This window comes from Dendropsophus ebraccatus, chromosome 5, assembly GCF_027789765.1.
Source record: "Dendropsophus ebraccatus isolate aDenEbr1 chromosome 5, aDenEbr1.pat, whole genome shotgun sequence".
Classification (NCBI taxonomy): domain Eukaryota; kingdom Metazoa; phylum Chordata; class Amphibia; order Anura; family Hylidae; genus Dendropsophus; species Dendropsophus ebraccatus.
Genome location: NC_091458.1, coordinates 130,410,994 through 130,426,404, shown reverse-complemented (window position 1 = coordinate 130,426,404; position 15,411 = coordinate 130,410,994). Strand labels below are relative to the sequence as shown.

Here is a 15,411-nt window from a genome sequence, read left to right as displayed (position 1 = left end):
CTGGACAGAGATGGCAGCAGAGAGCCCTGTGTCAGACTAGAAAGAATACACCGCTTCCTGCAGGACATACAGCAGCTCATAAGTTCTGGAAGACTTGAGATTTTTAAATTGAAATAAACTACAAATCTATATAACTTTGACATCAGTTGATCTGAAAAAAAAATTGCTAAAGTACCCCTTTAACCTCTACCTCTACCCACCATGAGCAGGTGCTAGTTCCAGCAAGGTACTGTGGTGAAACGTGTAGTTCTCATCTGGGGGGCATGAGGCAGATGGGAGGGGGCAGTGTAGAACTAACCTGGCACTCACAGATTCTATTCTATTGTCCAATCAGAGTGTCTCGTAAAGTGAAGAAAAGACGTTTCCAAGGGGGATTTCAGGGAATAGTCTTTATATTTAAAATGTTCAGGCTGGGGTATTTAAAGGGGTTATCCAGCGCTTCAAAAACATGGCCACTTCCCCCCCACTCTTGTTTCCAGTTCAGGTGTGGTGTGCAATTAAGCTCCATTTATTTCAATGGAACTGAGTTTCAAAACCCCAACCAAACTGGAGACAAGAGAGGGGAAAAGTGGCCATGTGTTTGTAGCGCTGGATAACCCCTTTAAAAAAAAAAAAAAAACCTGAACTCACACCGCCCATCCCCACACCTGCCATTCCAATGCCATATTGTCCCAGCCCATCCATCTTTTCCTCAGAACAGCAGCTGAAAGGGGATAAGGGCCAGTGAGTATACACTCTTTTATCATTTCAGAGTACCCCCACTCTGCTGGAGTACCCCTTTAATCCTGTGATCCTCTCCTTTTATGTAGGAGGGGGCTTTATAAAGTGACATCAATTACACTGCTGAACTGGCACAGCATTCATTCTCTCCGGAGTGGAGTAGAGCACCCGACTCTTTCCAGCAGCTCCATAGAGAATGAATGGAGGGATAGGTCACACGCTGACCCAAGGCTCCATTCAGCTCCAAAGCAAATGGGCCGGGGGGCACAGAGGACTTTTTCATGGTAAAGGACTCAGCCGACCATGCTTCTAGGTCCAGTGCAAGGTAAATGTTAGGGACATATGTCAACGGGGAACTTGATGTACACCTGCGATGTGGGCACAACATGTGGTGTGAATGGTCTCTAAAGATGGCTGCCCCCATAATCAGGTATAGATGGATCATTTAGTATTGGTCTCGTTTTAGGCCACACTGTATCACTATCGATGAAGCAGAACCTATGATGAAACCCTTGGAGTGGACCTGGTGCCTGAGGACTCTTTGGAGACAGGATCTGACAATGCATTAGACAAGGAACAAACTAGATGAGAACATGGAGAAAGCTACTTTCTCTCCCATTCATGCGGAGAAACTATTGTCAACGACCGAAACCCCTTCTGAAAATTACTTCTCCTACAAGGTAAGCCGTGGTATCTGTAATGCCTACACATTAGCCACTCATTGATATTTAAAGGGGGTATCCGTGATGGGAAAACATGGCTGCCTTCTTGCACCATACTTGTCCCCAGGTTGTGTGTGGTATTACAGGTCAGCTCAGTTTACTTCAATGCTGCAAAACCCACCCCCAAACTGAAGACAGGAGAGGTGCTGTTTCTGGAAGTCTTTCTAAGCTCAGAGAACCCCTTTAATGGGATATCCTTTTGGACATCTAATAAAACTCTTTGCTAAATGCTGATGGTCGTTGTCTTTCCAGACCAATATTCTTATAGCAGATGGTTGCGGTGCCATCTAATGAACCCTAAAATGCAGGTTACTTGTGTGTACCTGGTTAGGGGATACTAACATGCCCATTCCCAACACTTAGAAATACATTGTGTCTCTGCTGCAATTAAAATGGGGCAGTTTAGCAAAATGTTTTTTTCTTTCAAATAAACTGTTGTCAGAAAGTGCCAGAGATTTGTAATATACTTCTATTTATAAATTTCAAGTCTTTCAGTACTTATCAGCTGCTGTATGCCCTGCAGTAAGTAGTGTATTCTTTACAGTCTGGAGAACACAAAAGGTTTGGTATGGGCATTTGCTACTACTCTGGACAGATCCTGACTTGAACAGAGGTGGCAGCAGAGAGTCAGACTGGAAAGAATACACCAACATACAGCAGCTGATAAGTAATGGAAGACTTGAGATTTAAATTACAAAGCTCTGGCACCAGTTGATTTGAAAGAAAAACATTTTTGCTGAACTACACCTTTAAATGCCGGCATCATCACGTACAACTCCACCCACTAAATGACTGGATTCATGTAACATCAGCCAGGTCATGTGACCATTTGCTTCACCGCTGCACATTTCCATTTTTTAAGTGGATAGGATGAGCTACAGTTCCCTAAAGGAATGGCATATATCACTTTATTAGCTGTAATATCCCTTTTATATAAAAAAAAAAATTAAGGAATTAGTCACGTGAAAACTTCATCGACCAAATTGTTCAAATGTATTGTTGGAAACCTGCCATAAGAGCTATAGGACCCTATAAGGCAGGGCTAGGGAATCTGGGCTCTCCAGCTTTAGCTGTCCAGGCATGATGGGAGTTGTAGTTTTGCAACAGCTGGAGAGCCCAGATTCCCTACCCCTGCTCTATGGTGTCATTGCTGCCATGTGGTACCTATGGGCTGCTGTATTAAAGGGAATCTGTCAGCTGCAAATCTTATTCCAAACCACTGACACTGTTAGGGCAATGAGACACATGGTATCTGTCTTTGCTTCCAGAACATAGAAAAATGTTTTTATTTTTAAGTACAAAGTGTCAGAGAGGTTTTTCAAAGTCCCTGAAATGCAAGTGCTGAGGGCTGTAGAACGTCCTCCCATCTCTATCCCTGCTTGATTGTTAGTCACTCGGAAGCCGAGCCCTGACTGACAATCGAGCAGTGTCAGGTATGGGAGCGGGAGAAAGGAAGTGTTACAGCGCGCAGCAGATCAGGAGCTCGGGAAAGCCTCCTTGACTCTTTGCACTTAAAAAAAAACACACGTTTTTCCTCTATGTTCTGGAAGCACAGATGGATAAAGGTATGTTTCATCACATGCTCCATCACATGACCTATTACATTGGGGTATTCTTTCCTAAAACCAGTTGTGTCCATAGTGGAGTATGGCCTGACAATGGTTCACAGTGTCATACCTGACCCCATTACCTTGTCTTTCAGGACAATCTTATTGGAGCTCTGCTGGCTATATTCGGACATCTTATTATTAGTGTTGGGCTCAACCTGCAGGTAAGACGTTAAGAAACAGACTCCCAAAAGAAAAAAAAACATGCCTGAGTTACAACTTTAAAGCATACCTGTCACTTTGTTTCCTCACCCGATCAGTGTGCAGTCAAAATTCGGGTATCTACGGATACGACCATAACTGGTCAGTTCCATGCAGGAGCCCTATTGGATCAGAATAGAGCTCGTGAATCTAGCCGACCCGGCATGGTCATATCCGTACTTACCTGAACTTCAGCGGCAGGAGCGACTCCACACCGATTGGTTGTGGAAACATAATGACAGGTGCGCTCAGTCATGCAGGATCTGCTGCAGCTTTGATGTCTCAGATTTGAAGCTGCACATCTAATACTGTGCTGAGTCCTTTACATTGCCTTCACACGTACCGGATCCGGATCGGATTTCACAGAGTTTGCAGTAAAAATTGCTGCGGATCCTGGTATACTGAAGTTCTATGGGTTACATATCCGCAGCAGAATTTTCATTCAGCTGCAGATGTGTGACCCGGCCCCTTTAACCCCCCGCAGCCTTCGGCCCGGAGCATACATGACCTGCTCGACGCCGCGGCTGTGAGAGTCTTCCGGCTCCCCTCGGTCCTTATCAGACAATCATTGCTGCAGTGCACTGATTGGCTGATCGGGAGCCTCACACACAGCTGCAGCACCGAGCAGGTCATGTATGCTCCGGGCCGGGGGCTGCGGGGGTTAAAGGGGCCAGGTTACATATCTGCAGTGGAACGGAAATTCTGCTGCAGATATGTAGCCCATAGACCTTCACACTACGTGGATGCGCATCGCATTTCAGTATGTGTAAAGGCACCCTTAAGAAGTTTTTCGGACGAAAACTTAGAATGCCTTTACATAGAAACAGTTATCTGACAAATTTTTGATGCCAAAGCTGCTGCTACATAGGGAACGAAGCCAACTGCTTCTCATTGTAGCGCAGGCACGATGGGGGAGCCAGGTGACGGCACCCTACCAATCTATTATTGATAGTTTAGCTTGTGGATGGGCTATCAGTGGCGGATTAAATGTACTCTGGGCCCCGGGCTGTCCACCCAACCTGGGCCCCCCCCCCAGTCAATTCGCCCACATTATAATCTGCCACTGCGTTCCCCCCCCTTCCCCACTGTCCCCCATAAACACTGCCTGCCTCCCCTCCCTGCTGGCCCCAATAAACATAATGTTTGGTCCCTTGCTGCTACCCCCAGTAAGCATTGCCCACCCCACCTCCACTGCCCCCAATAAACATATCGCCACCTCACCTGGTCCCCTGATGTTGCCCCCCCCTAAGGTCACAGCAGCACAGAGGATGTCAGGAGAGGAGGGTGCTGATCTTATAGGAGAGGACCAAGCAGCACAAAGGATGTCAGGAGAGGAGGGTGTTGATCTATAGGGGAGGTCCCAGCAGCACAGAGGATGTCAGGAGAGGATGGTGCTAATCCTATAGGAGATAGTCCCCCTTTATAGATGGTCCCCCTCTCCCCCCCCCTTATAGATGGTCCCCCTCTTTCCCCCTTATAGATGGTCCCCCTCTTTCCCCCTTATAGATGGTCCCCCTCTTTCCCCCTCTATAGATGGTCCCCCTCTTTCCCCCTCTATACATGGTCCCCCTCTTTCCCCCCTTATACATGGTCCCCCTCTTTCCCCCCTTATAGATGGTCCCCCTCTTTCCCCCTCTATACATGGTCCCCCTCTTTCCCCCTCTATACATGGTCCCCCCTTATAGATGGTCCCCCTCTTTCCCCCTTATAGATGGTCCCCCTCTTTCCCCCCTTATAGATGGTCCCCCTCTATAGATGGTCCCCCTCTTTCCCCCCTTATAGCTGGTCCTCCTTTCCCCCCTTATAGCTGGTCCCCCTCTTCCCTCTCCCCCCTTATAGCTGGTCCTCCTTTCCCCCCTTATAGCTGGTCCCCCTCTTTCCCCCTTTATAGATGGTCCCCCTCTTCCCTCTCCCCCCTTATAGCTGGTCCCCCTCTTCCCTCTCCCCCCTTATAACTGGTCCTCCTTTCCCCCCTTATAGATGGTCCCCCTCTTTCCCCCCTTATAGATGGTCCCCCTCTATAGATGGTCCCCCTCTTTCCCCCCTTATAGCTGGTCCTCCTTTCCCCCCTTATAGCTGGTCCCCCTCTTCCCTCTCCCCCCTTATAGCTGGTCCTCCTTTCCCCCCTTATAGCTGGTCCCCCTCTTTCCCCCTTTATAGATGGTCCCCCTCTTCCCTCTCCCCCCCTTATAGCTGGTCCCCCTCTTCCCTCTCCCCCCTTATAACTGGTCCTCCTTTCCCCCCTTATAGATGGTCCCCCTCTTTCCCCCCTTATAGATGGTCCCCCTCTTTCCCCCCTTATAGATGGTCCCCCTCTTTCCCCCTTTATAGATGGTCCCCCTCTTCCCTCTCCCCCCTTATAGCTGGTCCCCCTCTTCCCTCTCCCCCCTTATAGCTGGTCCTCCTTTCCCCCTTATAGATGGTCCCCCTCTTTCCCCCCTTATAGATGGTCCCCCTCTTTCCCCCTTTATAGATGGTCCCCCTCTCCCCCCTCCCTTTATAGATGGTCCCCCTCTCCCCCCTCCCTTTATAGATGGTCCCCCTCTCCCCCCTCCCTTTATAGATGGTCCCCCTCTCCCCCCTCCCTTTATAGATGGTCCCCCTCTCCCCCCTCCCTTTATAGATGGTCCCCCTCTCCCCCCTCCCTTATAGATGGTCCCCCCTCTCCCCCCTCCCTTTAAAGATGGCCCCCCTCTCTTTATAGATAGTCCCCTCTCCCCCCTCCCTTATAGATGGTCCCCCTCTCCCCCCTCCCTTTATAGATGGTCCCCCTCTTTCCCCCCCTTTATAGCTGCCCCCCCTTTCCCCCCCTTTATAGCTGCCCCCCTTTATAGCTGGCCCCCCTTTCCCCCCCTTTATAGATGCCCCCCAGTGAGTAAATAACACAAAAATAACAAAATATAACTCACCTACCCTGCGTTCCCCCGTCGATCCTCTCTCCGGCTGCCTCCGTCTGATGCGCGGCTGCCGGGGGTGTCCGGTCCTCTGCCTGGCAGCGCGCGCGTCACACAGCTCCTAGTGCCGCCTGGGCCCTGACTTCCGGTACGTGCGCTCCCAGTACCGGAAGACAGGGCCCCAGGCGGCACTAGGAGCTGTGTGACGCGCGCGCTGCCAGGCAGAGGACCGGACACCCCCGGCAGCCGCGCATCAGACGGAGGCAGCCGGAGACTCTTGTGACCGCAAGCGAAACAATGCTTGCGGTCACAAGAGTGCAGTGGCGAGGGGGCCTCCCGGGCGGCATTATAATGTGGGCGGCAAGGCATGGGCCCCCCCGGAGCCTCGGGCCCCGGGCGGCCGCCCAAACCGCCTACATTATAATCCGCCATTGTGGGCTATAGACTGTTTTTCCCTGAACATCCACTTGAATAGAAGTAATATAGTAGAACAGATTTGGCAGCAGATCTTCTCAGCCTCAGTACTTTGTGATATTGGATGGCAAGGTAAAGTCTAAAGTTCTGTTCTACTAATCTTTGTTTTACCTAAATTGACCATAATTTGTATCCACTTGCCTGTGGAAGGAACAATGTGGGAGATTTATGAAACTGGTGTAAAGTAGAATTGCCCCTAGCAACCAATCAGATTCCACTTTTCATTCCTCACAGATTCTTTGGAAAATGAAAGGTGGAATCTGATTGTTTGCTAGGGGCAACTAAGACAATTCTACTTTTCACCATTTTGATAAATTCTCCCCCCCCCCCAATATGAATATAACTTTTAAATATTATCATTGTCAATATGCCCTAAAACCAAAGACCCAAGGGATCTGTAGACCTCCATGGCCTGTGTCAGAGTGGTATATGATGACGTAATACAGTATAGAAACGTTCAGTCTGCTGCCCTTTTAAAGGGGTTATCCAGCGCTACAAAAACATGACCACTTTCCCCCTACTGTTGTCTCCAGTTTGGGTGGAGTTTTGAAACTCAGTTCCATTGAAGTAAATGGAGCTTAATTGCAAACTGCACCTAAACTGGAGACAACAGTAGGGGGAAAAGTTGCCATGTTTTTGTAGTGCTGGATAACCCCTTTAATATATAATGAAACACTACAAAAACATTATACAGTGCAGTATCTTTATAATATTGGGGCCTATGGGTGATCAATGTCAGTGGCCTTCTGTTGGAGGGATAGCTCTGGTAACACGCCCAGTGTATATATCTGATAGAAGGAATACGGAAGTAAGCTCTGGGAAATAAATTCACTAGATGCCACATGGCTCATTCTATTTAGAAGCAAATCCACTATATTAAAGGGAACCTGTCACCCCCCGTGCCGGGGTGACAGGCTCCCGACCCCCGCTACAGCTCCCTATACTCGCCGGGTCCCGCTTCTGGATCCGGTCGGGTCTCGGAGATCTCAGGCGCTGCAGAGATGAGTCCAACGCTCATAGAGAATGACAGAGAGTCCAGCGCACCGTCATTCTCTATGAGCGCTGGACTCCTCTCTCATCAGCCGCTGCAGCCCGGCGTGCGCTATCTCCGTGACCCGACCGGATCCAGAAGCGGGATCAGGTGAGTATAGGGGGGCTGTAGCGGGGGTCGGGAGCCTGTCACCCCGGCACGGGGGGGTGACAGGTTCCCTTTAAGAGACTTCAAATAGCAGCATAGTTCTTGGCTTCCTGAACGCCTATTATTATGAGATGAGTGTGTATTACTGCACAGGTCTGGCTTTTCAGACTTTAAAGGGAAACTATTAGCATGTTAGAAGAAACTAACCTGCTGGTATGTCACTATTGTGCATGGGGTGCTGAGGATGCAGACTGCAGACTTTGCACAGTGAAGTTGCAGCAGTTGCTTCTGTCACTCCTTGCCTGCTCAGGTTTAGACTGTAGGGCTGGTCAGAGATGGTGAATCACTCGGGATTGGAGGATACAGCCAAGCCTCCTGTGACATCACGCCCTGCCCCCTGTCTGCATCATCAGCCTGTGCTCAGCAAACACACACAATGTGAGACAGAGGCATGGAATATTTGTTTCCTAAGGTAGGGGAGCAGAGGGAGCAGGAGACAATTTGAATTGGCACAGAGGCCATTTTTCTTAACTTACTGGATTTCTATCAGCTACCAGTGTGGTAGAACTGTACAGATATGGTAATACTTTATATAGACACATCTATATAAATTTTAATGTACTTTTAATAGAAAACAAATTTTCCTTATGTGGAGTTCCCCTTATAAAGTGAATCTACTCACAATCTGACCCCCCCCCCCCCCCCCCAAACCACTTGTACCTTCAGATAGCTGCTTTCAATCCAAGATCTGTCCTGGGGTTCATTCGGCAGGTGATGGTTATTCTCCTAAAAACAACTTTCAATCCGGCAGCGCTGTGTCTAACGGCCGGGGCTTACATTTGTATATGCATTAGGCTGGCACCACCTCTCCGTCCTTCCTACCCAACTTCCTCATCATTAGGAATGCTCCAGGAACATTTACTGCTGTTTGAGCGTTGCACAGGTGTCTTAACGATCCAGCCCATGTTCATTATACACACAGGTGGGGAATAGGAAGCAATCTGCCTGGAGCATTCCTAATGATGAGGAGGGTGGGGAGGAAGGATAGAGAGGTGGTGCCAGCCTAATGCATATACAAATGTAAGCCCCGGCCGTTAGACACAGCGCTGCCGGATTGAAAGTTGTTTTTAGGAGAATAACCATCACCTGCCGAATGGACCCCAGGACAGATCTTGGATTGAAAGCAGCCGTTAGACACAGCGCTGTAGGATTAAAAGTTGTTTTTAGAACAATAACTGCATCACCTGCCGAATGGACCCCAGGACAGATTTTGGATTAAAAGCAGCTATCCGGAGGTACAAGTGGTTTGAGGGGTCAAATTGTGGGTACAGAGTCGCTTTAAGGGAATATCAGTGGAGCGCATCAGATTGATGCACTGGGGTTGGTAGTCCTACCCCCCCCAGTGTACCAAAACGTCTAAAAACTCTTAATAGCACGAAAGCAGCGCTAAGGAAAAAACTTACCTTCATCACCCTGTGCTTTTTAGGGACGTATCAGCACGTTAGATTCTTCTAACCTGCTGATTAGTTTCCTTTTTAACATCCTTTTCTTTTATCTATTAAGGTCTGGCACTGTATTAGGTCAGTAAGTAGGCTTTACCTTCCCACTGGATTTCATCTTTGGTCCTTTTAGCATTGAGCTATATTTAACTAGTGTTTATAGTTGAATGTTCATAATCAGCAAGGTTCCTGTAAGGTCATTGTAACCATATAAAACTACATGTGCGTACACCCATACAACTGAAAAAGGTATAACAAAGTATAGTAGCCAATTGTAGGCTAAGGGTGGTATTACACGGGCCGATGGGGGCCCGATAATACCTATAAATGAGCAGCGATTTGCTAGATCGTCGCTCGTTTACTGGACCTATTACACGGCCCGATAATCGTTAAACAAGGGCTGCAGGGACATCGTTACTGATGTCCTTGCAGCCCTTGTTTAAACTAAATACATTACCCATCCACGTTCCAGGGCTGCTGCTGCTGCGGTCTTCTCCACAGGTCCCGCGTGCTCTAACTTTAGAGTGACCTGTCAGCTGACACACTGCTTAGCCAATCGCAGACCGGGACTGCCGCGGCCTGTGATTGGCCGGGCGGCCTGTCAGCTGACAGGCCACTCTGAAGCTAGAGCACGCAGGACCCGGGGAGAAGAAGACCGCAGCAGCCCTGGAACGTGGATGGGTAATGTATATCGTCAGTCGCCGGCCGCACACTGCTATTACACGTAGCGGTGCGCGGTCGGCGCCCGAAGAAAATAGGTCCAAACCTATATCAACGATCAGCCGATGATCGTTGTCATCGGCTGATCATTGTATTTATTACATGGAGCGATATTCGGCCGATTATCGTTCCGTGTAATAGTACCCTAACAGAGCAGTGTGATTTCCAAATGACCACATTACGGATGAAGGAAATAAACATGTCTTCAGGCTCTGTGCCCCCTGCCCTATAGAAACATTTCCCTCTGTTCTTTGCATGTTCTTCCTTGTTGGCAGAATAAAGTTTAGAGTACACTGTAAATCCTAACCATTGATGTTTAAGGGCTCTTACATTAGTACAAACAATGGATTGTATGGAAACCACCAGGCGGTGTGCCAGAACACCAGGAAATGTCATGTCTTGTATACTTACCGCATCAGATCTTTCCTTGTGAACTGGGGCATCTAACAATCTTCTGTTTTTATCAGCGCTACTTGTTATCGGTGTGTCAGACGCTGGGCCATTCACTTCAGGGATAAAATGTAACACCTGTCATTAGTCACGTTAGTCAGTGGAATCAGGAAATTTCATTTTTACTTTGGTTAATATGGGTATAAACCAATGGGAAGCCATGTCACAATAGCAGATTCCCATGGAATGACCACCTCAGAGGTCAAAGAGCGTGCCCAGTAATGTTTTACCTTCATCTTAAAGGGACGGACTGTCTATTGTCATCCATGTCCATGAAGCTAGCTGTAAAGTAATTTCACTAAATGCTGTTAAGAACAGCCCAGACAATATGGCAGCCCCCATAACAGTGTACAAAAAGTGAAATAAAAAAAAAATTGCAGAAAATATTAACAGATTGGAATAAAAGAGCAACGTTTTATATCTGATTTATTAAGTAAAAAAAAAATTAAGGTGGCCCATTCCCTTAAATGGGACTGAGCTGTAAAACTCACACCTAAACTGAGGACAAGAGAGGTGCTGTTTGTGGAAGAATGCAGTCATGTCTTTCTAAGCTTGGATAACTGCTTTAAATAAAACCAATAGAAAACCTTAAAGGGGCTGTGCAGTTTAGAAAACACATTTTCATATACTCCATTAAAGAACTTTGAGTCATTAGATGGGGGTCCTTTTGTCAAGGATCTACATCTCTTGTGGAGTTCTGAGCATTGTCCACTCTGGAGGACCTGACCTGTTCTTGGATTATCCAGACAACCCATTGAGTTGAATGACCATTGTGTAATACCTATTTTCTCCTGTGGAGAGACTGCAGGGAAATTGATCCCCTCTTACCAGATTTCTGTGCACACTACAGCAGAGCAATAGAGGACATTTGTGATACTCGTATTGACAGAATCGTTCTGCTCAAAGCAGAACCCTTAAAGGGGTGTTCCACTCAAACATAACTTTATATGTTGCTGCCCATGGTGAGACCAACAATTCGTTCCGTACTTATTATCTATTGTATTCAGTCTCTTTCCCCCAGCTCTGAGCTGCTGCTTCCTGCTGAAGACACAAACGTCTGTGTGTGAGCTTCTCTCCATCTCCCCCTCCAACCTTTCCCTTCTGAGACGGCTGATGTAAACAAGTCCCTGGCAGGCTTTATCTGGTCAAGTTTCTGGTGAACTCACTGTGATCCCTCCCAGCATTACAAAGAAACTACAATGTTGCAAATAGGGGCTTGTTTACATCAGAAGGGAGGGAGGAGGAGGGGGATACGGATAGAAAAGCTCACACGTTTTTTTGTGTCTTCAACAGAAAGCAGCAGCTCAGAACTGGGAGAAGGAGACTGAATAGATAATAAGCATGGAATGAATTGTTAGCCTCACCATGGGCAGCAACATATGAAAAGTTATGTTTGAGCAGAATACCCCTTTAACTATAAGACATGTTTGTTAAAGTATATCAGAAGAAAACTCCTAACAAACCATTTTGTATCCTATTTAGAAATACAGCCATGTTCGGTTGGCTGGATCCAAAGACCCTCGTTCATACTTCAAGACAAAGACCTGGTGGCTTGGTCTCTTGTTGATGATGATGGGCGAGACAGCAGTGTTTTCTTCCTATGCCTTTGCTCCTTTGTCTCTTATTGTGCCTCTCAGTGCTGTCTCTCTCATAGGTAAGTACTTTAAACATGAGCTTTTATTCTTCTTAAAACTCTTGGGTATGAGTATGCCTCTTTTCCACATGGCTTCCATATGCATTCTGTCGTATATGTCTGGGATTACAGAACAGAACCTTGTGTCAGTTAGGCTGGGTTCACACTGCATTTTCAGCATACGTTTAACGGATCATTTTTTTTTTTAACGGACAGAAAATAGTGTCAGCAACGTTTTTGTTTCCTTTTAAAAAAAAACGATCCGTTTTTATCTTTTTTTTTTTTTTTTTTTTTTTTTTTTTTTTTGTTATAAGGGAAGTCAATGGAAAAACGGATCAAAACGGATGCACACAAATGCATCCGTTTTTTGCAATCCGTTTTTCATCTGTTTTTTGCAAAAACGGATGAAAAAAGGATTGCAAAAACGCAGTGTGAACCCAGCCTTATCCATTAAAGAGATTGTCCAGTGAATTTTTTTTCTTTCAAATCAACTATATTCTGTAAAACACTATATTCTGTAATTTACTTCTATTTAAAAACCTCCAGTTTCTCATTACTTATGAGCTGCTGTATGTCCCACAGGAAGTGCTGGATTCTTTCTAGTCTGACACAGTGCTCTCTGCTGACATCTCTGTCCATGTCAGGAACTGTCCAGAATAGTAGACGTTTTCTATGGTTGCTATGATTCCTGTCATTGACAGACTTGGCAGCAGAGAGCACTGTGTCAGACTGGAAAGAATACACCACCTCCTGCAGGACATACAGTAGCGGATAAGTACTGGAATACTTAAGACTTTAAGGCCCCGTTCCCACTGAGGAAAGGTAGCGGAATTCCGCGACGGAATTGTCCGCTGCGGAATGCCGTTAGCCTCCCGCTCATAATGGGAGTCTATGGGAGGCGCGCGCTCCTGTCCTGTCCGCGCTGACAAGGGAGAGAAAAAGAAAAAAGCGGGCACCGGCGCCTCGTGTGATACCTCAATACACCAAGGATAAGGATTATGTGAGAAGGTGCTCACCTGGATGCCACTTGGGCTTTGTGCATATCACCCCTCAACAGGGTACAAATCCGAATCCAGGGTCTTGTTAGGTGACAGTCCACTGTATAGGGGCCTACTACCTCTAGGGACTGCTAAGCTGACTGTACCAAAAACACAGGATACTCCCAAAATAATGGGGCCCGTGGAGAGAATAAGTGAATAAAATAAAAAGGAATTGAGGTACTCACGGTCAGCGCTGTCCACATAGAGAAGTGGCCGAAAGCTTAAATAAATGCATTTGATATAGTGAAAAATATATTTAATATAGCACAAATATGACGCGTTTCGAAGACATACGTCCTCTTCATCAGATAAAACAAAGTGCATAACATAGGATAGCAGGAGGGTTATTTAAATAGGCTCAGGTACAAAAAAGAAACACCCATTAGGGGGCGTTTCCAATTGATTAAGAAAAGTGCATACAATCTACATAAAATCATGATGCATAAAATCAATAATAAATAACATTACATAACACATATCATATAACTGGTACTATCAGAGCACACACATAAAAAAGTTTAAAATAATGACTGGGATATAGATCGCAACATTGCACAAGATACATGCATAAGCTGCTGGGTAAAACCAAAATAACATCGCCTCTATTGAAGTAAAGATACATGCATAAGCTGCTGGGTAAAACCAAAATAACATCGCCTCTATTGAAGCAAAGATATACAGACCTCATAGACCGATCTTATAACACTAGTATAGACAACTTAAATTTAGAGGTCAATATCTACTACAGCCATGTGTAATGCTTCACTGCTGATGTTGTGAGTGTCAGGACGCTACTTCCATGAGGCACTGACAGGGAGGGGAAAAGGAGTGCAGGGAAATCTGCTCATTCATCTGCAACATGTTCATTGTTCAGCGCGTACAGAGCAGGAGCGCGCGCCTCCCATAGACTCCCATTATGAGCGGGAGGCTAACTGCATTCCGCGGCGGACAATTCCGTCGCGGAATTCCGCTACCTTTCCTCAGTGGGAACGGGGCCTTAAAGTAAATTGCAAATCTATATACCACTTACTAACATCAGTCGATTTGAAAGAAAAAAAATTGACCGGTGTACCCCTGTAACCTTTAAAGTGACTCTGTACCCACAATCTGTCCCCCCCAAACCGCTGCTTTTAATCCAAGATCTGTCCTGGGGTCCGTTTGGCAGGTGATGCAGTTATTGTCATAAAAAATACTTTTAAACTTGAAGCCCTGTGCCAAACGGGAGTATCTGTGCCCTAACTTTGCACCACCCCTCCGCCCCTCCTCCCCACCCTTCTCATCATTAGGAATGCCCCAGGCAGATTGCCTCCTATTCCCCACCTGTGGCAGCCTGGCACATGGGCTGTATCGTTAAGGACCTGTGCAATGTTCAGCAGGGAGAAAATGTTTCAGTGGCATTCCTAATGATGAGGAGGGTGGGGAGGAGGGACGGAGGGGTGGTTCAAAGTTAGGGCACAGATACTCCCATTTGGCACGGGCTTCAAGTTTAAAAGTATTTTTTTAGGACAATAACTGCATCACCTGCCGAACGGACAACAGGACAGAACTTGGATTAAAAGCAGCTATCCGAAGGTACAAGCAGTTTGGGGGTACAGAGTCTCTTTAATTTTAATCTGCTGTATAAATTGTATGCAGTAAGCTCCAGAGTTCCCTCCAGGGGGGCTGCAATCAGTATATGTCCGTGTGATGGTTAGCAGGGGGGTCTGAGGTCTGTATGTATCGGTATTTCAGGGGGGGAAAAACTAGTTGAATATAAAGAGGTTTTCTTTTCTCTCTCTTTTTTTTTTTTTTTCTTTTTTGTCAGCAAGCTCAATTATAGGCATTATATTTATTAAAGAAAAGTGGAAACCCAAGGAGTTCCTAAGTGAGTACTGATTTTATGGTGTCATTTACTTCATACATCTCTTCATAAACTCTTATTGTAATGAATGTGTCCTAGTATATAGACATAAATCTTACTAAAATAAACAGTAATTGTTCCATTGGTGTAATTAGAAGCTCGGTTGTCTGTTAGCAGAAAGACAAATCTGACATATCCCTCTAAATTAGGTCAAAGATGTAAATAAAAAAAATATACAAATATATTTGGTAATGTTGTATACGGAATTGCCCAGACTACTAAATTAGCACATTCTGTGTAAGTGCAAAAAAGTGCAGGAGTGCTAATTTTGCCTGTGTACAGTGTTAATCCATTTTCTTGACACTCTATTGGGACAGTCTGCTGTAAGCAGCTTGAATCAATCGCCGGGTCAGGCAGCCAGAGGCCTAGCAGAGGCCTCAGGCTGCACTTACAATGGATCGGCTCCCGCGATC

At 46.4% G+C, this 15,411-nt stretch overlaps 2 protein-coding genes across 8 annotated transcripts in view; one reads left to right on the top strand and one right to left on the bottom strand.

Annotated features, from left to right (window-relative positions):
• The window catches only part of NIPAL3 (NIPA like domain containing 3), a 33,906-nt gene that overhangs the window by 623 nt on the left and 17,872 nt on the right, over nt 1-15,411 (top strand). For 4 of the 6 annotated variants that reach the window (XM_069971272.1, XM_069971271.1, XM_069971268.1 and 1 more), the window contains exons 2-5: nt 1,187-1,400; nt 3,145-3,213; nt 11,908-12,079; nt 14,903-14,962. In XM_069971272.1, coding sequence (XP_069827373.1) covers nt 1,314-1,400; nt 3,145-3,213; nt 11,908-12,079; nt 14,903-14,962 — 388 coding nt within the window. In that variant the 5' untranslated portion in view covers nt 1,187-1,313. Of the gene's footprint in view, nt 1-795; nt 1,046-1,186; nt 1,401-3,144; nt 3,214-11,907; nt 12,080-14,902; nt 14,963-15,411 lie in introns of those variants that run through there. The other 2 variants (XM_069971269.1, XM_069971273.1) reach the window with 2 other exon arrangements.
• STPG1 (sperm tail PG-rich repeat containing 1) overlaps nt 1-15,411 on the bottom strand; it is an 81,283-nt gene that overhangs the window by 64,186 nt on the left and 1,686 nt on the right. Inside the window, exon 1 of one of the 2 annotated variants that reach the window (XM_069971275.1) lies at nt 10,387-10,467. The exons of the other annotated variant lie outside the window; for it this stretch is intronic. The gene's annotated coding sequence lies outside the window, so the exon portion shown is untranslated. Of the gene's footprint in view, nt 1-10,386; nt 10,468-15,411 lie in introns of those variants that run through there. 2 annotated transcript variants of the gene reach the window in all.